The 24197-nt window shown below is 40.5% G+C and overlaps 1 protein-coding gene across 6 annotated transcripts in view; it reads left to right on the top strand.

The window, feature by feature from the left end:
* LOC124174359 (cadherin-99C) overlaps window positions 1-24197 on the top strand; it is a 111178-nt gene that overhangs the window by 71034 nt on the left and 15947 nt on the right. For 5 of the 6 annotated variants that reach the window (XM_046553423.1, XM_046553442.1, XM_046553432.1 and 2 more), the window contains 8 exons: window positions 9090-9165; window positions 11993-12058; window positions 13977-14155; window positions 14532-14654; window positions 15791-16054; window positions 22917-23066; window positions 23141-23359; window positions 23453-23647. In XM_046553423.1, the coding sequence (XP_046409379.1) occupies window positions 9090-9165; window positions 11993-12058; window positions 13977-14155; window positions 14532-14654; window positions 15791-16054; window positions 22917-23066; window positions 23141-23359; window positions 23453-23647 (1272 nt within the window). Of the gene's footprint in view, window positions 1-9089; window positions 9166-11992; window positions 12059-13976; window positions 14156-14531; window positions 14655-15790; window positions 16055-19068; window positions 19269-22916; window positions 23067-23140; window positions 23360-23452; window positions 23648-24197 lie in introns of those variants that run through there. The other variant, XM_046553470.1, reaches the window with a different exon arrangement.

The raw sequence follows: 24197 nt of genomic DNA, 5'->3' as shown, positions 1-24197 counted from the left end.
ACGCTTGAATGATCCATGATTGGATTGAAAAAGCACAGCATATTTACAAAGTGATTGATTAAACTTCATTGTATCTGTACCATCCTGTAAGTCTGTTACACCATACCTACCATTTGACGGTAGGATAATACTGTAAGAAGAGTGATACTCATTAATCAGGACGTCAAATAAACGTGCTGCTCTCCGAATATGTTCAGCCTAATATTACCATGCGAGATTTTAATGCTACATATTCGTCAGCTTATTAGCCACTTGAAAAACAGTTTCTTAATCTAAATTTCAGACATTAAACTTTTTCGGGTTTGAATTATCGGGGATAATTCTCACCGGCTAGACTGGACATTACAGAGCCTCTTATATATCCGTGATTATTGCCCGTAGAGAACTGAAGGGGCGAGACTTGATAAACAAATCCTCTCAATGCTGCTAAAATCTTATCGATACATGGATCATCGGCTGCCGTTTTCTTGGGTAGCGTTTCACCGCGGACCACAAAGTGATTGCTCACCTATATCGACCCGCTTTAGAACGAGCAATAAATAGCCCGAATAAGGTGAGTTTACTGAGATAGTGAACGGCGTTGCTACGATAAAAAACCACCGTTTTTCCGACTCCCAGGCGTTAGTTAGACTATAAACGAAAACGGATAACCGCGGTATTAGTTTTAACCTAACATTCAGACTTCTTGTCCGTTATTTGTTCCACGAACTTTCGCGAGAACAGTTCTTGCGTGATTTGTTAACCGCATGTCAGCAGCCAGTGTCGAATGGCTCGTCCACCTCAGTACCAAACGTTGAAATCAAATGCAAATCTCCATCTGTGTAGGATATTTTTGACTGCGATCGGAACGTTCGTTCATCGCAACAAGCGCGTTATTTGCAAATCTTCACGATTGGATGCATCCAACGAACGATCCAGCGATGATGAAAACGAGATACGTATTGCAACATTGCAAAGATATCGCTGGCCTGTTTTGTGGAACGAGGTTCACGTACGTTACACCGTTGCACCATGCCGGGATAAAAATGAGTAACGGCAAGCGAATCGCTCGCAACCTGCAGTTGGACAGGTGCATCTCTACGCGAGAGCATCTCAACCGTTTTCGAATCGGTCGGTGCACCGCTCGTTCTATTATCTCCTCCTACGGTCCGCAATCCAAGGCAGTATTGTATGCAACTGCCGTGATGGTCACGGCTGACTGCGAAGCGCACGGGTTGGGCAAGATACGGTAATGCAGACTGGACAAGGTAACGTGAGGTGAGCCAGAGTAAGACAAGCCTGATCGCGTTCACGATGCCCACGAATGATCTCCGAGACCTCCTCTCCGTAAACCACGCGACACGCTGCGCCAGTTTCAGCATCACTCTTTCCTCTGTTCGAACCAGCCAGTTGCTCGTTCGTTACATGCGATATCATTTTTCCTCTCTTCATTCTCCCCTTCGCCTCTCACGGGGTTCGGCATCTTGGTTCCGCCCTCTGACCAATATTCTGTAATTACCATCCGCGTACCTTCGGCAAATGGGCACATAAGTCACGTCAAAGGCTGCTTGGTCTCACGCCAAAGTTAGATGACCACCGCACCACCATAGGGGATGTGGCCGACTATGACGTGAGTAAGGTGTCTGTGTATTCAGCCACTCCGACCAACTCGTGTTCGCGCTAGTTCCCACGCCAATTTTCTACTTCATAATTGCCTTCTTCGTTTATAATATACCCTAATTTAGCAAATAGCTGTTTTGGCTGCTCGGGATTCTTCGTTCATCGCGATTTGGCACGTATAGCGAACCGTGAATATCGAAGTTGGCAAAACCAGAATAATTGCGTTTTCGTTTCCGTACAATTTCCCTGGAAAAGCACCGATGCGCGCGTGTTGTTCGTTGCAGGACAGTTCCTACGCAAAGGGTAACGAAGTCTGCTGAGATTGGCGATAATCAAGGCACAACTCTTTTCCGGTTGCTAATTACCAATTATTGTCCAGAGTGCATAAAACTTAAGAGCTTCGGGAGAAATAGGTACAAGTATAATCTAGACATGTTCTACGTATCGCCGCGGCGTGCAGCTTGCTCGGCGAAGGACTGAATCGGCTTCCGGCTCAGATAACGTGCGGCTCACGCCCCGAGATATATGCCAACTTTAAAGATTAATAAGGCAGATTATGTAGAAAGTGAAGTAATTCACCATTGTGGCCTACGACGTCGCGGGAATGCCGTGTCTACGAACTGTGGCCGAGCTGGGAACCGACCAAACTACCGCAGACTGCTTGCTGTGCCAATTCTGAATTACAGTATCCGGCAGTTTGAGTGGCTTCGCAGTGCATGCTAGCTAATTGCGAATTATCAAGTGTTAAAGATGGCCTGGCATTGTATTGCTAATTTCCCAATTTCTTTTCGAATTCGCGATTTCCTTTGGTCGGTTGATTGAGATGATCCCTTATTGCATTAAATTTGACTGTTTCAACGATCATAGAAGTTCATTAATGTTAAGTTTGCAGATCATTCGTGTGAAAGGATATCATAGAAAATCATTTTTCGTTTAACCATAACTATGCCTAATAAAAAAAAGGTATTACATATAATCGGATGAATCTGATATAAATGACAGATACAATATGTGAAGTGTTTTTATTATGATTGGAGCATCAATACCGAAATTTCGTCATACTGAATTAGCTTCCTACTCGGAGACTTTCCTCACAGCGTAATAGAGGAGCCAATTTAATGATCTGAAAACAACTTTAACCGTGTTTTTGGATCCCTACCGCCTCAAAGCGCGGAAACACGGTGGTAAAAGCAACTGATTTTTCCCATCACCGATCACGATGCTGCGATTATATTAGCGAGATCGACTCCTTGTTGACTTCAGTGGGTTATTCTTGCATACCTGTGATAGCCAATCGCTACCCGTCAATCAGCCGACGAAGTGAAACCTCCATTATTTGCATGCGTGGGTTACGTGACTATTAAAATTATTCACTCTGATCGAGAACGTCCGACTCTGGTATTTATGTTCCACTGAATACTTTTTTGAACATAAACTATCAATTTCAGCCCACCTTTTTTATTCTGGCTCTGTTCAAGAAATTGTTTAAAATTAATTAACGTTTATAAATCGACTTGTCAGTATTTTTCTTTTCTTCCAACCGAACGTTTCTCAGTCCCGTATACCTTTTTTAATAACCAAATGAACTGAACAACAACTAGCTAACAATTGGAGAATCCTTGGATTGCAATGAAGTATATTAAACATGTTCACTCATCACTCTTCGCGCTCTATGCTATATAATTTAATTTGCGATAAGGTAATAAGTAGCTATTACAGCACGTTGTCAATTTTTCTAACAATATTAGTGTAACCGCTAACGTGTTCTTCGATATTTGTCCCCACGAGATGAATTGTTCAATTATCGCCACATCAATGACGGTTGGCTTTGATGACGAAAGACACTTTGGCCAGTAAAAAAAGATGAAATTACACGCAAAGAAAACACTTGCCAATGACGCTGATTTGCTTGAACCTATTTCCAGCTGATCTCGCAAATTTTCCAAGAACCAACCAGTCACGGTCAGAGGTTCTTAGTTTTACTTTTACTTGCACTTGACATTGGTCAACGACAAAGTCTTTAAAAAGGGTTCCTACAACTCGTGTATCACAGCTTCCGAAAGCACCTTAAATGTTGGTATCGGAGACTTCAAACACAACGTAACCTGCTTCATGCTAATAGGTAAGACTAGATCACAGCGAGCAAAAACGAACAAAGTCAACTGATCACGAGATCATGGATCAGAGGTGACGACCCTTCAGCGGTAGCTGTCACTTTCTTCTACCTCGCGTGACCCGAGCTCCAACTTATCTCAGTCTAGTGAATATATAGGTATATCTATAACTGCAGTCGGAACCTCGAGCTCGAGCTCAACCTTCATTGCCTGTATCTGCGCCGTCGCGTCGTCCGCTAGATCTCATAAATTATGCTGTTATAATGTCTCTTTCGACAGGCAACCAAGGAACGGATAATACATAGTTGTATTTTCGCGCTATAGATACGAGTACCATTGATGATGGTAAACTGTGCAACATCTTTTTTTTTTCTCAAACGCGATAGCTGTTCACTATGCGAGCACGTTTCAGGCTAGAATTGTCTTTTCTTATTTCACCCGTCATTTAACGATCTTACCGTTCTCTTACAACAGCCTACTGAAAGTATACCGAGATGCAAAGTGGGCCATTGTTGCCAATTACGAGATTCAAATTAGATTCTCATTGCGTCCTAGTTGTGGCAGGTAGTGGGAAAACAGTCGAATCGTATACCTGGCTAATTGCACGATGCAGCGTAATAACGGGTAAGGATTAACGAATCGTATGACGTCACTGCATCTTCCGGAGTTTTTGTTCAGGGGCCATTGTCGGTTAACAATCGCGGGAATTATTTCGAGCTGAAAACGCATTCCATTCATCTTCACTTTTTTCAATTAAGCTCTCGCTTTACCGACTAACGGCACGGTATATTTTTAACCTCTTGTTTTTTGTTCTTGTATCTACCTATAGAACCTACCTAAAAGACTTTGTAACTGAGATCAAACGTTCGATCCAACAATTGAATAGTGGTTATCAGTTTCTGCTTCATCATTATGAATTGTTAATTCTGATGATAAATTGCCATTTTTACTCAAACGGCCCTCTCACTTAATCAACTACTAGATACGAATTATGGCAGGCGATCGTTACATGCAATATACCTATATTGTATCGGCAACGTTATTATGATGAAAATAAGGAGGCTGCTCGCTGAAATTTTCTACATGTGCTCTTACTGTAGAATCAGGCTTACGTCACTGATTTTAGTTAATACATCATCTAGTGAAGATCGGAGTATCAGAAATTTTGTGTAATGGTTCAAATTTCATTGAGATAAAGTGAATTAGGTTACGGTATGAACATTCCACCTAATCATTTGTTCCACATGTTGCCAGGATGTAGTTAATACTGTATCATGTTGTCATGCTACTTATTACTTGCCATGTGACGGTTAATTTATTTGTCCTTGTGCAGAAGATGACAAAAGCAAATGGAACGGTTCGTATTGTTTTATGAAATGAGTACCTAAATCGTTTCTCCCACCAGCACGCCGTTCCAAAGCCTATCTAACAATGCTGAAATTTTATTGCATGAAAGAACTATGTAAATAAATTAACATGATGTATTTACAATACATCAAGTAAGACGCACCAAGAGTCGCTCTTCAATACTCGAGTTCCGACAAAGAATTTTCTTTTCCTTTTTCATCCTTCTCTCTCAATTATCCTGTGTATTTTGTTTCGAAAAAAAAAACGATCAATCCAAATTCATGCAACTGAAATTGAATCGTATATCCGTGTAACGAAACTCAATTTTTTTTACTCTCATTACCACTTTGTAATTGGGTAAAAATTCTTTATAGTGACAATATCTGCTAATTTGAGACTGACACCTCTAAAACAGATATTATATTCAAGAAAAAAAAGAGGATAAAAAAAAAAATACGCGTCAATGCGATGTCAATAATTCGAAAGTGGACGCTTCATCGTCTACCAGAAAAACATTGACGTTAATTACGACTGCGGATGTATGACGCAAGAAATATGAGACCTCTGCACAGTTCTACTTGGGGTAATTACTCGTGTGTGAGTATAATAGCATTGTTACAGTAACGAGTGTGAAGGATATCCAGAAAAAACGTAATCGCTATTGCAGTATCTGCATGTGCCATAAAAGTCAAATACGCGCCTGTTCCTCATTACGGTGGTGCACGAGCTGATTAGAAAGCAGCGTACGATCTACAACTCTAAGGCAACAGTGCTCACCTATTGGCCTATCTAACTCCCCCATTAAAGTTATAACTGTCTGCCCATGTACGATTCCGCTTCTAATTGACCCTCAACCGCCGATGCGGGTAATCAGAGCCACAGTCACTTTAAAGTTGCCGGTGCATAGCTGAATGCTTTTCATTAAGGTGTCGAGGCCACGCGCGTGCTCGTCAAGTCAACACTTGCTGCGCCAGTGGAGAAAGCATCTGCACCAGTTAATTACCAACTGCAGTCCCGTTTCTGTTGCATTTCCTCTACTCGACCGAAGCCTCTCGCTCGAATTGCATAACGGGACGTGCAGTCCCAATAGGCACCGGTGGTATCTGCGGTAGTGGTCGGTGATGAGATTTGGTCTCACTCGACGGGCTAACTATAGATCAGTTCACGTTTGTACACTGATTTTTAACGAATTTGAGAGGTTTAACAGAGTTAGATCATCGATTTTAATCAGTTCTATTTGTATGTATCGTACATTTAATGTTCAAATATGGCTTGGTTCCGTGATTCCAATTTTGACTTTGAAAAAATTCAAAGTTTCAATATGATTTCGAAAAACTTTAGGGAATAGCGCAATGTCTAAAGTTTGTAGATCATTTTCATTGCATCGTCTTTAAAAATCTTCAATGACCCTTGAAGATTTCACAGGATTTCGAGCAAATCAATTTGCAATATTTCACGTAACCAAGTTTAAACGGCTGAACAAGTCTCAGATATAATTAGTCTCAGATAAAAAACAGTCAAACAAGTCTCAGATAAAAAAAAGTGGATGAGATGGAGAGTACTTTCAGTCTTTACGTGACACGGTATACAGCCATACAAATTGTGTGTAGCTTTTTATCTCGAGCCGAGTACCACGTGACGAAAAGACCACTAAAAAGCGGATTTTTCTGGCGCCATGATAGTTTCTGGGAACCAATGCGCGAAAAGCACAGAAGTAAACGTCCGAACTTTCAGTGGCAGCTGCCGCGGTTGCAAAAGAGTGAGGATCCATTGTATGGTGATGAGAACCAGATGGCTTTCGGCTCTTCTTGCTGAGAGATTTACAGGACCTCCGATAAGATAACATTGTTTTCAACTTCACTCTTAGTAACGCTAAACGAGATCCAGGAGATCGGACTCGGCCTGCACATCCCACACTCGAATCTCTTGACTATACCATCCTGGCTTATTACGTTAGTTTGCTGTAAATTGTACCATGGAGCTTTATCAGCGACATTAGCATGCAGGTAACGCCATCGGAGGCTGATGTTGCTGATTCGCAAACTACAGATTGCTTTCTGCTTTCTTTCTTTTTGTTTAATAGCGGCTGAATTCGTGTCCATTGTGACATTTGTAGCTGGTAGCTGGTGGGCCAAAACACCATACATATAGGTATACGTAATTCGAAGAGGATTTTTTCCGTTATGCCTCAATGATAAAAACTTGGATTCTCACAAATCACCCCAGCAAATGAATATTAACTGTTCAAAAAGTTAATAGTGTTCATTAATTATGGACGTTTGGCCAGATGTTTATGGATGCTCCGTTACGTTTGAAATATACTGATTTATGGACAAAAAAAAATTGATTTCTAATGTATATTGATGCTGACCATACGAGCTCTTCCTCTAATTCTGCAGCACCCATATATTTTTGCGGCAAAAATATAAAATCGATTATCAGCTATACAAGCATCAAATAAGTACCCAAGCTATCCACAAATGGTTAATTGAATAATCACCAACGCATAAAATTCAATGCAGATTTCAACCCTGCCAAAGAGCTACTCGTTCCTTCAATAGTGGTTAAAATTTTAATTTCCCAGTTAGCAGCGGACACGCAGCTTGGTTTTCTAGTTCCCGCAAGTTATGTACGGTTTTGAAATAATGACCATTGTAAGTAATAGTTGTTACTTCGCTGAATATTGTAGATCGCATTCTGCCAATGACTGCTGCACCCCTTCAGCCTATATTAGTTATCACGCTCAAGCAAAGCGAACGGGCAATTATGGTAGTATCTACTTATTGGGTGATCGGAATGCTGCCGCCTCCTCTTATTCTTACTCATAGAATTTCAAATCGCTGTACATGTAATAACATCAACTATACTACAGAATCTATTTCCTTCGTAGGTAGAGAGAATCAACGGTATATGAACTTGCGTGCTCTTCACTTTTCAATCAATAACTCCACCGAGCTACTGTCGTTCTATTTTTTCCATGAATATTCACCATTATCATGGCGGACAAGATAAGAACGTAGTTCATTCAGTGGTAGTCTATCAAAATCCGGGTCCTATTTCACTTACGAGATCATCCTATTCTATGTTATTGGAGCCCGTTTAAATTACTTCGATCTTTGTGCTGTTTACACTTACAAGCTTTTGAATTCAGTCCAGTAATTTTCGAACAATACTTATTTCGTAGGAAACAACAAGTGCTAATGATCTACGTGGATGCATATGAGTATCGATGATTTCTTCTGTCAAGCAACTGCATCCTCGGATAATCTGACTTAAAATTTTAACGTCTGGTTACATAATTCTCGCATTTCACTGTATCTACTCGAAACTTGTCAACCTACTGAATGCCTGAGTAACTGCAGAGGCATAAAGACATTCACTTTCAAATGTTTGCAACAGGTGACACTACAGGTTTTTCAACTTGATAAACTGGCTCGTGCATTTCGTCTTTTTCTTGGTCGTTCTTTTTTACCTGTGTGTTACGTACAATCGACGATCACGTGTCTCGGGACTCGGGATTAGTTGTATAACGAATATTAAACAGCTGCAGAATAATTTGATCTACATACCTATAATATGATACGCATTTAGTCAGCCTTAACTAACTACCGATTTAACACGTTTCGTAATCACGGGTCAATTGGTCTCGTGAAGTACCTGTTATAATTAGTATCAAAAAACACAGCGTCATCTATCATTCTTCGATCATGAAATTACGATACTGAATTTTCTCGTCATAAAATTTTATTACAGGTGCAACAAATAATTGGTACATAAATCATCGTCCAGGTTTACTCTCAGGTTCCCGTCACGATTTTCCTGGCCAAGTTATATGCGTTAGCGTAAAAATTTAACATAAATTTGGTCAGGTTTTGCAAGGAAACGGGTATATTGTGTGCAAACGAGTTATGGAAATATATGTGTATGGATGCCAGATATGTGCATAAACGTACGCACAGCTACACGACCCTGAGCTTTGGCTTAGACATTCACTACGTCCAACATGTAATGATTTATCTCTTGTTTCAGGCTCGGGCAATGATCTGGTGGTTGTGTGGGTTCCTGGTCGCAGTTCAATTGCCACCGGGTGTAATTTCCAAGGCTGGTGAGTTTCGCACTTTATACATACGTGATGCTAACATGCACATCCATTCCAACATGAATCCTTTCACGCGATGGGCATATCGTGATATATGCCACCAGATTAAGAGCAAATTATGGTCATTGACAGCGTTCCTGATAATCGTAACCTGCAAAATGTTCAATTTGAATTGAAATAAACTGGGCACTTGGTGAGAGAAGGAATATTTCGAAACACGGTGCTTATGGTTATAAAAACTTGAATACATTACCAGTCCGTTCATACCTTGACAGCTATTTTTGATGAGTTCAAATTTAGTATGACGTTTCCCTTAAAATCTACAACCACAGTTCAGCATACCTGTAATGTTGAATCCAGCAATTCTCGTAGATCAAACAATACGTCAGAGATTTTATTTAGCAGCGTAGGACCACATTTTATAAGTCTGAGCTACTACACCGATCGTTTCACGTGAGCTAGATTCTTATCGACAGATGTCATCGCAACGCAGATTGCGAGTCGGTTACTTTGTACCTTATGCTACCGGCTACCTGCAACGTCTCTGCAGGTCTTACTTCGACGTGCTTGCAAGTGAACCGTAAATCCAACAAGTATTTCCAGCTATTCTAGTGTTCCTCGCTGAGCTTTTCTTTCCCGTCAACTGCCGCTCTAGCAGGTAGCTCTGTTATGCAAGATGCCACAATTTCCGTGGGAAGAAGTCGCGAGGTAAAAAATCCAGTTCTCTAACACCACGACCATTGCAGTAGACCGGCCACATATGAGACGGGAACGTATAAACCCTTTATCGAGCACATCGGTTAGCGTGAAAACTACAGCATAGAACCGTGACGGCATAAATATCATAGATTGATTGTAGTTTTTACTGCTCACGAGTACCTTATACCAGCAGAATGTGGTTCTTCGATGAAGAACATCTGATATTGCAAACGAATTTGTTTTCTCCGATGTTGGATGAAGATGAAGTTAGAATAACGTTAATGTAACGATGCAGGTTCAAGAAAAATCGTTACTTTGCACCTTCGGGGTTTTCTGAAATTTAATAAACCGTTGTAAATAAAACATACTCACAGTTTCAAAAGCAAGTCTTCTTGAGAGTCATTCTGAAACTGCTCAATAATAATTTTTTCCCCGAGATTTTGTTACGTGAACGTTACTGACGACAGCCTCCTGATGCTGCTTGTATTTTTACGTACTTTGTTCGGAGATTAGCAGTATAAACATGCATAAAGGAAAATGAAGAAGGAACTGGTTGTCTTACGGATCTGGCAAATAAGTCAGAATATGAACATAGATTTTTCTTGCTTCGAAACCTGAAGCAATTGTTTTAATGTCATAACTGGAGTGACGAGTTTTGGAATAATAAGGTTTAAATTTTACTTGACAATGAAATGAACGCATAGAACACCTACTATTCCAATGTTATGTTTAGAAATTTTTCGATCATGCTTGATATTGAGAAATGTAACATTCAACACCCCATTTGGAACCTTCGTTAATGATCAGAATTTCTGGTAACATTTCAATTTTTCACGATGTCAGATTGTTCGGTAAAACTGAACATAAGCATTTGATCTCCAATCTCGGGAATCACTGTTGTGGTATTGAGAAGCCAATTCAAAAACAAAGATATAGTGATAAAGAAAAACAAACAGTGCTTTGTAATCACTTATGAACGAAGTTAAACGAAGTTTGACTTTTTGTTATTCAATTTTAGAAGCCTCAACATGAAAAATCTTCTCTTCTTAGACCTGATAAAGCCACAACGGGACGACTCGTTTTTTCGATCGATTCGTAGTTGAAGTATCATCCGGTACACAAGTTTAAAGTCTATTAAAATTGATCGAAAGCGCGAGCCCAGTTCACAAACGATCTCGCAGCTAAGGAGTACGGTGAAAATAACTACGAAACTTCGACAATCCCGTTACCAATATCTTTTTTTTAGGAAAGGATACGCAGAAAGGCTTAATCAAAATTGTGCAATAGTTTCAAAACAAAGCAGGAATAGGCGGTGATTATGAATAGCTTAATTTGCATTGATATGCTTGACACTTGCAACAATAGATGGGTAAGCCCGAACAAAAATACACCGTATGAATATAATCGCGTGAGTGAAGGTGCGGTAATGCGAAGCGTTTACCTCTTGACAAAGGTTATCGTAGTTACTGCCCGCTAACAGAATATGGCAAGGATGCGCCTTTCTCCACCTAGCTCTATGCGATGACATTTGCATTCCAATACCCACTGACAGCTCCCCATCTCGTATCGAGATTCGCAATGAAGTTACAACGCGTGCATATCCTGACATGAACTTTGCATCCGATTAGGGCATTAATACAGATTCCAGTATGATGCTTACTTTTTAGAAGAACATCGATCTGCTTCGTCCAACACACATTTTTATTGCCGTAGCAAATAACCTCCAATTACGCTCCACAAATTCTAAGCAATGGTCGTGAAATCTTGAAAAATTGAGAGAACATTGTCGGTATAAGACTAGTACAGGATAGTAAAACAAATCTGTAATCGATGTTCCAATGGCGATGGGGCGGTAAAAAAAGTGCCGAATGATCAAAGTTTTGTACAGAAAAATGGTCGTCCGACAACAATCGAGTGTTCTAGATTTCTGCTCAACTGGCGTACTCTATAACGAGCTGCAGAATGGAGAAAGAAAATAGCGCAATTGACCTAGCTGGGTCATGTAACGACCAGTAAACTATGGTTTATAAACTTCAATACTCTGATATTAGTTTGAAAATAACTAACCTAGCACATTTTAGTAAACTATTCGATACGTTGGTATACTAAAATGACTCTATACTTTCTTTTTCAGGCTTATGCGAGGTTGAGACGGGCCAGTCGAATATCATCCTTGACATCGAGGAGAGCAGAGGAAATGGTGAGTCACTCATATCTATCACGATCAGGTATCAATCTGTTTACATCTTTCGATCTATCAACTTCAACAAATTCTTTAACTTGATACTCATAACTGACAGTCATAGGAGATGACGCGGCGCGTTGGCAGTCTGATCACCTACGCGTTTATCGTTAGGGTTGGAATGGTTTACCAACTGGTTTACGTCGGCTGTTGGCCATTAGTAATTACTTTATACTTTATGCTTTACTATAACACGTTAGCCACACGTATCTAAAAAACGGTTGCTTACTCCAACGACCAATGAGGTGTAGTAAACGTGCGGCTGTATATTCCTCATCAATGTATGCGATCAAAAAAGGGCTATAACGGTAAGGGTACTATGAAAAATTCAAGCGTAAATCACCAGGAACAAAAGATTTATAATTTAACTACCGCCTGCATTACTAAACTAGTATGAGAGTAGCTTGCTCGGTAAGCGAAGATGAAGAAATCAAGTATGTGTTGCTGCTTTAGTCGACACCTCTAAACTTCCTTGATCAGTACAAGTTCAATTTGTTAAATATAATAATTTCTACACGTCGTTTATAATCTGAATAGTTTAACTTTTTAATTTTTCATATTATTCGCAGTCTCCAAAAGAAAAATAGACAGTGTAATGTAACCTGACGCTTCAACAATTGAACCAGCAATTCAAAAGACAAGTAAACTCTATGAGTGAACTTCTCTACGAAAGTAATCATACTCTGATGTGAAAGTCCCGAACTTCTTACCTTTTTGGCACATGGTTCGGTACAATAGGCTGCAGGTTGAATGGTGCACGCTACTTTGAGACTAGCAGAGTTAAATGGGCAGCGTTCAAAATTGATTAACCAATAAATCGCCCAAAGACAGAAAAACCGTCCAAAACTAGAAAAGAGCGTGAGAGCTGAAGTCCATGTTATGAGCGCAGGCGTAGGTGGTGATTAGGTAATGACTAGCTGAAATTTCTCCTGCAGTCAGTGACACACGGTAATTAAGATGCTTTCAATCAGGGAACAGAACGCACCTAGTGCCTGTTAAACTGACGTTGAGTCTTACGTCAAAGATTTGAGGTGAATGTGTGCCCAAATGAAAACGTCTCATCATCAGGATCACTTAACCAAACAAATACGAATGTGAGCAATCATGTTTACGGAAGCGGACGATATTGACATCTATGTATAGTTAATAATTGATGACGAGCTTTCGGTTGCATTCGACTATTGTAGAGAAGATCGTGATTTATAACTCATGAGTTCAAAGTTTTATTTATATTTGATGGGCAGGATTGTAAGCAAAGCATAGCAAACGATCACTTCTCGTTTGAAAAATCACTTCGTTCAACAATTTCCGATACGTTTATATTAAATTACAAAAATTCTAAGCTTTGTATTTATCCTGAGAATTTCACCAACTTTCAACAGAAATTCTCTCGATGTACTAACAATTCATAACCGGCATTGATCGACATAGAACGATGCACAAGACGATGTGTAACGACGTGCATTCGGTATCGTCGACTGGCTATTAATCAAGCGGAATAAATATAATCATGGATTATTATCATTGGTGTTTTCCAAAGTAAAAGCGAAGAAGTCCCTGAAAATGTAGTGTTCGTTCAATAATATCTATTCCCAACAAAATATCTCCAGTTCTTATCAGTTCCTACTGCACCATGAACAAGTAGCAATCATTATTTGTGTGACAACGTTTTGGCAAAGGTACAACTAGGTCGTGGAAGATAGGAAGGAACGAATCGAAAGATTGAAATTTAGATGGGGGCTCAAAGATGGGCTTGCATTATTTAAACTAGGTTGGGAAATAGCGCAAAAAACTAGTCACATTCAATTCAGGGTAGTATTACCTAGGATATTATTTTAACAATAAAAAGTAATCACCGAGGTAAAAATCGTTCCAGGTCTCGACCAAGAGACAGTTCCGGCGGAACTTCCGGTTTCCGGCGACCCTTCCACCGAGACCACGCTGGAGCTGATATTCCCTGGCAGGCAGCCAATCTTTACTCTGGTTGGTAAAAGGCTGAAACTTTTGGAACCCCTCGACAGAGATGCGGAGAATCTTTCGCACGTCGTTTTTCAGGTGAGCACTGCACAACGCCACCTTTGGCAAAAAGAGTCGGAAATCTTCTGTATTTTATAATTGAGGAAATCCTAATTGAATGATTTCGAATTTTCCTTACCATGCTATTAAAAACTCCCAACTTATCCAGGCGTTCCTTCATCTACACAACTTCAATTCAAACTTAAGCAACATAAACGTTGTTTCACAGATGAATTAAGTTTTAGACAAGCGTTCCTTCTTCAAATTATTTAGCATCGCTAGTCGGCTTACCAGCCTGTATACCCTGATTGCCCTTTCGAGTGTCAGAAGAAAAATGTCATACCGAAGACAAGTGTACAACTGACACGTGATTAATTTTGTGTTTCTGTTCTTATGTTTTGTTTTCTTCCGCCAGCTAACGTGTACGGTAAAGTCAACAAACAAGAAACGAACCATTCCCATAATCGTCAGAGTGTCTGACATCAACGACAATGCGCCAAAGTTCATCAATACGCCATACGAGACTACAGTGCCCGAGGTAAGTTGACCCATAATGAATACCTTTATACCCACTTTTTTCCCGCGGATATCAAACACGCCGAAAAAGTTCAATCACAGCTTCTAAAAACGTCTCTAGCATTGAAAGAAGGGAATCAATGCTTCCGCGCGCGTTGTTTTCATTGCGACTGATTTAAAGAGTAATAACGAGACGTATCCACGGCCCTCCGTTGATAGTTGAATACACCCGAATGGCCCTATTAGTCAGTCGCCCACGACGTGCAGGCACTTCCCAATGAGGTGCATTATACGTATAGTTGGGCGTCTGTGAAGAATTTCTCCGATGTTTTTCCCGCGTGATAAAATGCGCTAGAGTTTTCGTGATAGAGAATAAATCGCGATAAGCATACATGCAGTCAGAGAGAAACGTGTAACGTGGGCAGTTGACTTCCTCCGGATCTATCGGATTCAATTTAATTCTATATACTTGGGGTTGTATTGGAATCGAAAGTATCGTCTTACACGTTGACTCACTATCAGATTAGCACATCGCGCAGGTTATTAGAAGCCAATTTGAACCATGAGTCAGACTCCACTCATCGATTAGTTCACCCCATTCTTTCGTGCTTGTGAACGAGTAAAAGTACAGTATTGCGTGGTTGGAAATTGCCTGACAGTTGGCACGGTGTGAATCAGTTTGTCTGAAACTGCAGTGTGCTTAATGTTTTTTGACTAATTAGTGGATTGCATCTCCGTTTTTACAATCTACGGATAGATAGTGCTCAATTTTTACCATCCCACTCGTAGCACAATGATGAGAAATTTTGTTTGAGGCCAGCATTGAGTAATTCAATTTTATTTGTTAACCACATCTAGTACAATTAATCACGTCACTCATTGCCGTTTTTTCTCTGCAAATAAATCTGAATATCACCTTCGAGACATGAGGATACCAAATCTCACGCGCCACTCAACCTCGGAGAAAAAATCACCCATTTCAAAATACAGTTACAAATGCAGAGGGCCATTATCAGAGAACATTTTTCACGAGCAGACCATGAGTCTGTTACTACAATGCGTAGTATACTAGGTGAAAACTCGCTTGTCAGTAGCAGGTCGCGTGCACAGTGCAATTGCTGAATTCAATCATCAGTGATTGCTTCTTCTGATTCTCAGCTGACCCCTGTTGGCTCGACGATCTTCAAGAACATCATGGCACAAGACGCAGATGCTGGTGTCAACGGACTCGTCGAGTATTCGATAGCCCCTGGCGACGGGACGGGTATTGGAAACAGTAACGGAGTTGGCCGGGACCGAATCACCACTGCCGACGGGTACGGTTATTTCAGCATCAACTTACCTCATCAGGGACAAGTCACCGTCAACCGGACACTCGACTACGAGAAGACCCAGCGTTACCTCGTCACCGTCGTCGCTTCGGTGAGTACATCACTGATCCATCATCGAGAACCGAGATCATGACGGTTCCTTTCCATAATACTAGGCCATCCGGTGCACCAACCGGTTCGTGAAAAAACCTCGTTTCGAAAGAGATTACGGGACGGTGAAAAACCATGACTCTGGGCACCGATTTAGTTTGTAAGAAGATAGGATGGTCGTATATGTCCGGCGGTGGTCAGTCGTGTGGGCCGAACCCCTCGAAGTGACTCAGACGGAGTCCGCGCCAGCGATTGCAAGCCATATTCGCGCATTTGCATATCTACTCGACTCTCTTCGCTCTCTTCTGGTCGTTCACTCACGCCTGCACTGGGCAAGGCTAGTCTTTGATGGCTGTTCGCCGACTATACGAGGCGAGCAATATTCTCTCTTGCAGGTGCATCTTAAATATAATTGAAGTCTCGGTACGTACCTGCGTAGCCGTGCTCAGTGACGTATGTAATATGAACCAGCCCATGCCATTATAAGACATCGTGATTGGCAATTCTATTATACACTGAAAAATCCTCGTTTGCTGTTGATGCTCTTCTTCATGGTAATGTTCAATGTATACCATCCCTGACCCGTTATTTCATTGAACCATTACGCCAGGCCTAACTTCTCCTCGTTCTAACACCTGTCACATTGCAGAACAACAATAAAAATTGGGATCAGGTGGAATGAATCTTTTTCTCAATTACGCAGCCTCGGTGTCTCGTAATGAGGAGATCCTAGTATCGAGTCACCATATTCTTCTTCAGTAACAATCCGTCGGCTCTTCGTCGAAATTCGAGTCGCACTGAGACGTGTGATGAGAATATGGTATAACTACTTTGGTCGATGCATTTGCGTATACGCATAACTATCGTGTCGCGGGGCCCTATCAACAAAGAACAAAGAGCCGTCAGGGTTGGGTTTAAGTATCTAGGCAGTGGGTAGGCAGTGTTTCTTACACAATACGCTGTCTGCGTTACGTGCCGTAGTGCAGCGTTTGCTTGCTCGGCTAGGTGAGACAGTCGCCGTTTTGCATCGGTCACCGTTCGACGCGGATACCATTTTCACTGTGTTTGTTATCGCGTGTGCTTCAACAAGTTCCCAGAACTGGCGTTCAATCGGATCAAGCGCGACTCCAAGTGAATGTTGTTTGAGACTCGATGTCGTGATGAGCTTTTCGGCCTTGCTTTTATCCGCTGAAAGACTTCTTCGCAATCTGATCCAAGAGCTTTTGCTCACTCTTCCGGGATGCTGGGCCCAATGACGAGTATCTCGACGAGGAGATGTTGGGTGCTGCGACGCCTCCAGGTGGTTATCAGCAAAGCCGGAAATGCGCGTGCTTTCCCGATCGTCGACGAGTTTGTCTCGACCCGGGTTTGCATGCTTCGATAAGATCAGGGATCGGGATTACCGTGTAATATCACCCGGCCCACACACCCTCGTATTTCATTGCTCGCGTCTCCCGAAGCTCCAAGTGTCTCTCTCGATGCGTGCTTGCAGCTGAATCTAGCGGTGTTTTATCTTACCTGGCGTCCCTCTGACAACGCGGAAGAAATTCAACTGTAATCAGTAATCGGTAACCGGGAATAGTTAATCGGTAATGACCGCCCTGCGACACGCTCATGCCGTGGTCTACACATATCGGCGTCCTCTCCCTTCTTAACGTTCTCCGTCCAGCAGTGCAGCTTGCAGAGCCAGCAGTCACAAACACTACTCAGGAGCCTCTGGGTAGTTCGCTTGGTTTTCATATTTTTTATCATATACTAGTGTTGAGTATTCTTTTCAACAGACCCAAGGAGAAGGTTCAGTATCTCAGAACAACCAATAATCATTAAAGATAATGCGAAGTGTTTCTTCTACTGTTTTTAAATTGAACTCGAACCTGGTTGTAAAAAGTCTTTACCATATTCACCTGCTATTCTCTTATTTTTCAAGTTGTTTTTGCAGGCACAGAAAATGCTAACTTAGAAAACGCAGAAAACCGCAAGGAAGTTAGGAGAACGGTTGGAAGGTACAGAATTTATAATGAACGTTCCGTAATATTGGAAATGATAGTTTGACCATTCCAGTGTGGTGCCTATAATTGGTCTCTGGCATAACTCGGCAATAGACACTATTCGTATTATGATCTGCAAAATATTTTACGCCAAATTAGATAAATTATTGTAAAACTATCTCGAAGTATTGTTTTTAAGAAACAATTTCTCAGACTTCATACGCACAAAACCTTATTTATCAAAAGAAAGAAGTGAATGTTTGTATCTACGATACCTATAAACAAATTAAATAATGTAAAAATTTATGATTCGTAACATTTCCTCAATTACTGTCTTTCTGGCATTTCTTAGAACTGTAAAAATTAGACACAGCATGTGCCAGCTTGAAGTAAAACTTGAATCTAATTTCGATCAAAATCCCAAGTTAATTTGCAAAAACGTACTAAACATACGCTTTCGGAATTTCAAACTAAAAACTTATAAGGCACGGTAGAGCATTTTTACAGCTAGATTAGCATTCTATGTCCGTGTACTTGCTGACAGCATGTAATTTCCTATGCTATCATTTGCAATAAATACTTTCATTATTCTGCACAGTCATTTAAAAATTGCGAATTTTTGACCAAGTGCGTCCCATCAGGTTGTAGATCATCTCTGTAATTAAAAAATCTTAGTTTACTAGTATCACTGGATTCGCATCTCGAACTTCCAACTTCTTAAATAGTTAGTTCACAATAAATGCGAAAAAATATGTCACTCCGCGCACATTTACCAAGATTAAAATTCTAAGACCTTCTTTACATTTCAACAGCTGAGAATTATCTCAGTGCAAGAGTGAACGCAATTTCGGCGTTGCATCGCATTTACATCGCTCGATATTTCCATATCCGTGAAACAAGTCGTCCATTCGGAAGTCGCAACTCTCTTCACTTACGTGGAAAAAACTATATTCATATATTATTCAATGATATATATATATATCGTCACGATTGACATGCAACGTTTGATAATAATAAGTCTACGTGTCTCTTAAAAATAAAAACTTCACGAACTTTCAAATGTCTGTCAGAGCTCGATGAAGTTTACACTGATAAGCGAATACAAGTGTCCTATAACTACCGCGCAAGCTAACAATGAAGCTTTTTAATTGGGTGAAAGTGTTGTTCGGCCTCGGGACCGTGTGTGCCAGCTCTGTTCCCGGCTACAGCAGCAGCTTCCCGACGACGGTGAGTGCCTCTTTGGAATGTAGACTACGCCCTATTTGATACCTGCTATTGGCTGCCCGTAAACATGCAATGTCGTAACGTTTGTTACATAGCAAACAGACAATACTCGAGACTTGTCCTTTGCCATCAATCTATTCTTGACTCTGGTTTCATCTTCGCTACTTTTTAAACATTTCCAATATGGTTGATCAATCTTGTATTAAGCCTGATATCAAGCCTTGAGTCTACACTTGACCAAAGTACTTCTTCCGAGTATACAGCTCAAGATTCTGTCAATATTCGATCGAGAACATTGAAATAGGAAAGCAATCATCATTCACTCCATCTGTATACTGGCCATCTAATTCAGTTCGAGCTTTATTAGGCTCTACGTATTAAAAGAACTTGCTGTAAGGTGATACCCATGCACCTTGAACACATGTTTTCTCCAGTTTGAGCCAGTGACTATGTCCGAGCCGAACTCTGATGTGAGATATATACGGCATTGTCTCTATAAATTTTTTGTCCTCAATTCATGATAACGCCGAACGATTGGATTTTAGTTTTTGAATATTTTTATTACCTCTGACCGTACCACTACGAACTAAAGTGTGTACGTATTCTAGACTGAATACCTTAAAACTATAATTCCAGTTTCCGTTATCGAGGCAAGTTACTCGTACGCCAAGGTCCCAATCCTGATAAGCTTGGAGCGGTTCACGCCGCGCAATACGCGTGTATGTGTTTCAAGAATAGATAATTTAAACATAGACGTAGCTAACGAACCAGAACGAAACCGACTGTTTTCCTCAGGGATTACGAATAGCAACTCCATAGTTTGAACGATTTTCTACAACTTTTGTCATGAAAGCCAGTCCTCGCGGATGAAATATTACTCGGCAATAAGCCACTGAGCGTCACGCCCTTCAAATATTTGCGCTTTATTCGCGATCGCAAAACCTCCCTCTCGTTCTTCTTCAGTCATTATTCATTTTTCCGTATCGATTTAGCCATTTATGGTGACAAAATTCGTTTCTGAAATGTTCCGTGAAAACCTTCGCGAAATCCACATAGTGATTCAAAGAATTCTGAACTATAGTTTTTGATACTCGAAAAAATCACATCAGTTTCGTTTCATTCGTTTCTCTTATGGTCTGTTATCCTCTTCGAAAGGTGATTGCTGAATCCAAAGTTCGATATTGCGGAATAAGAAAATATACTCACATCTGATAATTTGATAAGATGAGAGAGACTTTATCCAGGTCTGAGTTTCAATCTATTTTTCCGCAAATAAAGATTGACCCAGATATTATTTAGTATGTGTACCAGCTGCACGGATAGGTGCAGGAAATATACGGGAATATCTACTCTACCAGAAATACACAGAGAATTTTCCATTTCTGTTATATGCGTTCCGAACAGTAAAATGTAGGCCAAGGGTATTGGATATTATCTAGGCGTTTCTACACTAGAATTGACATCCAGTTTAAATTGAATTCTTCACATATCACATTTCATAGTTACACAATATCTTCGAAAACGGTGCACCAGAAAAAGAAACTATGCGTCTTCTGATGCTTACACCAATAATTCATTGGCAAGAGTAGCTAATAAATATTCATTCTGAAAGAGGCCTTTGAATAACGTACAATTTGGTGTTATATTGCAAAATACAACTACTGCTTTTGGTTCACTACATTCAGTTTAGAAGCAATGATGGAATGAATAACTATGCCGTAGGGAAATTAATACGAAAAAAATCCAGTTATAAACTTTAAGGAATAGAGGTGGAAAAGCTTACTTACTAGTACCTAAATTAAGTGGCGACTATTATTACACGTAATTCATAGAGATAGGTGATTGACATGTTGTTTGATTTTTATCGGCTTAACATTGAATTTGGACTGACGATCTGGGCAGCATGTTAGTCAAGATAATAACCGCACTATTTTTATAGTAAAGTAATAAACTGATCGATTCGTCAATGCATTAATCACAATGAATCGGCAAAACTCCTCATCCTCCTCCATAATTATTGATACTAATCTAGTCCTGTCTTCTATCGCTTCTTAGAGTGAAAATAGAATTATTCAAATACTCATTACCAAACAAGTGCCAAATCAGTAATTTTTTTGACTTAAATCTTATGCCGCTGAGATAACAAATTGGGAACTTGACGTCTCCCAATCTAAAAATTAAACCGAGGTCTATAATAATTATCTCTTAGAATGTAAGGATATTTTTCCATGAGGTATTCAATATTGACGCGTTGTTGTGTGATGGGTGGCACGTAACAAGAATCAGCATTAAGTTTAACAACGATACTAATCCAGCCTAACACCGCGCAGGAACAAAATGTTTAGATTGTTGGTACGAAGCTGCAGGACTTATAATTAAATGATCTGGTGTGTAATGGGATTAAATCGGCTCTTAGATCAGTCAGCTGTCTAGCTGCCAGTTCTCCTTCTTTATAAAAAATATGTTTTTGTAGTGGTGGCCGCAGTCTTTTGCAGATATTCTATAGAGTTGGATCAAATTTATCTTAACATACTTTCTCTGGTTCTTAACCGTCTTATCACTTGTCACCGCGGTATAACTTACAATATTTTGCCATTGGCTTGCAATATGAATGCCGTTGGTTGACATGCTTTGTACAAAAGCCAACCGTAGAACTTGGTGAGCAAAGTAATTTGAGACGCCACGAGATACGGCAAGGACTTCCGATGAAATAGCAGGCCTTTCACCTTTTCATGCTTTCCTCTCTGCTCACCGCGAGAGGAAAGCCTTCAAATTCTAAGAAATCATTTCATCTCAATTGTTTTTGTGGAATATAGGATCTAAGATACGACGCGATTCTGCATAAAACCCCATACTTGTCTCATTGTTTTCAAGACCTTATTGTTATTTCTCTGTCGCATTAAATACTCAAAGCTGATACGTGACGTGCGGTGACAGTATAAAATCTTGAGGTTTCGAGAAATGGGAACAGTCCTTATTCTTGAAGCCGACGTAATAGACATACTCGATAAAGTCTCTTGCGGTCCACCGATCTCGGCTACAGAGTAAATTCGAGTTATTTCAAATGGATGTTGGTCAGGCTTCTTTAAACGAGTTTCAACAGTTCGGGTGAAGCCAAATCACTGGACGCACAGTGAAATAACAGCATTTATGTAACTGCCTGACCTTTATCCCTATGCTTGATTAACCGATATATAATTACTGGTTCAAAGATTTGTCGAGTATTTAATCATTTCACACTAGAAGGCTTTCAATTAAAGAATACTGATTTTAAATTACCTTAGTAATTATAAAACGGGGATCAATTTGAGGTCACCATAGTGGGTAGTAGTGTACACGATAATTCAGTTGGCTTCCATGGAAAGGTAAGTTTGCTGTTGGAAGCAAATTCAATCATACTGGTAACAACTAATTAAGTAATATACGTACATTTTCATCCTAGCATCTTCAATATACATCTTCCGTGCTTTGTCTCGCAGAAAGTCAGCTAAGCGTTAATATTGCACTGCAGAACTGAGTAGGAATGTATCGCATGTATCACCTAACTAATAGATATGGAAATCATGAACAGATATTAGATTTATTTTTGTACTGTTACACTGGTCGATGAAACGATAGATTGAACGTGCAAAAAAATTATCAATGTTACAGGATCGAGCAAGGAACGGCTCGCAAAGATTTTCTTCGACCACCACGCTAACGGTGAACATTAAAGATGACGACGACCAGGATCCGTCCTTCATCTACCAAGGCTGCATGCTGTCCGATGGTGCTTGCATCAATCCCGAATACTCTGCATCCGTAAGTCACCATTTACTGCCGTGCATACCTTGAAATCCAAAGCAGGCAATTCTGATGTCTCTAACTTAACGCAGGTGTCGAGTGGGATTCTTTCCGGGATTCTCAACATTTCGCCAGAGAAGATTCAAGCCGTAGATATGGACAGCATTAACGCACCGATTCACTACTCATTTCTCAGCGGGAATCCACCTAATTACGGAGAATTTTTTGAAATCAATCGAAATACGGGTGCCGTGAAGCAAATCAAGGCAGTTGACACTACGGTCACAAAGAAATTCGACATCATCATCAAGGTGTGTTCCACTAGTCATTACATTCGAATTAATTTCACGCGTTGTCGAATCAAGTGAGAAAATTTAAAAAAATGCACAAATCTTCATTAATAGGCTGTCGAGGTGTCTGAGGCTTCGAGATCTGCGACAGCGAAGCTGACTATCACGGTCAAGCCCGTGGATAGCAATCCTCCGGCGATCACAGCCTCCTCCGTAGAAGGTTTCGTCGACGAGAATGCCCCTGTGGGAACTAAAGTAATCGACCAGAATGGGAACCCCATAGTACTCAATGTTTCCGATGCAGACCTGGTAAGTGTACCCCAAAGGTGTTGGATATCCTGAGCCGAGTAAGTGCGGATAATTTAGTTTCGATGTCACTTCGCGTTGGTCTTACGTCGAGTCGATTATGATCGTTTGTCTTATTATCGTTAATTTTGACTGCAGCGAGTGTTTTACTCTTCACCTTGTGCATGTGATGAGGTAACAGGTTGTCTCTGACCTTGATCAATGCAAAAATCTGACCAGTAAGAGAAATAGTACTTTTTCCCGTTAATAACATTCTCATGCACATGGTATCAGTATCTCATTTAAAATCTAGAACCTGGCACTCCACACTAACGACGCTTAGTCATAAAAGAACCCCTCGTACGCTAACTTGGTCGGACTCCACGTCTCCAGATGCATCCAAGCTTATACTTCGAATTTCTTTGTGCAGTCTACTGAATTTAAAGCGAATGTTGGACACACTGAAACGGAATAAAGCCTTGATCCTATTTTCTATTCGTACAATGATGTTTCTTTCGTAATCCCTTCAAGGAAGACTCTAGGGGGAGTTTCAATACATCAGGTATATATCGGG

Source organism: Neodiprion fabricii, chromosome 1 (genome assembly GCF_021155785.1).
Source record: "Neodiprion fabricii isolate iyNeoFabr1 chromosome 1, iyNeoFabr1.1, whole genome shotgun sequence".
Lineage (NCBI taxonomy): Eukaryota > Metazoa > Arthropoda > Insecta > Hymenoptera > Diprionidae > Neodiprion > Neodiprion fabricii.
This window is presented reverse-complemented; position numbering and strand designations above follow the sequence as displayed.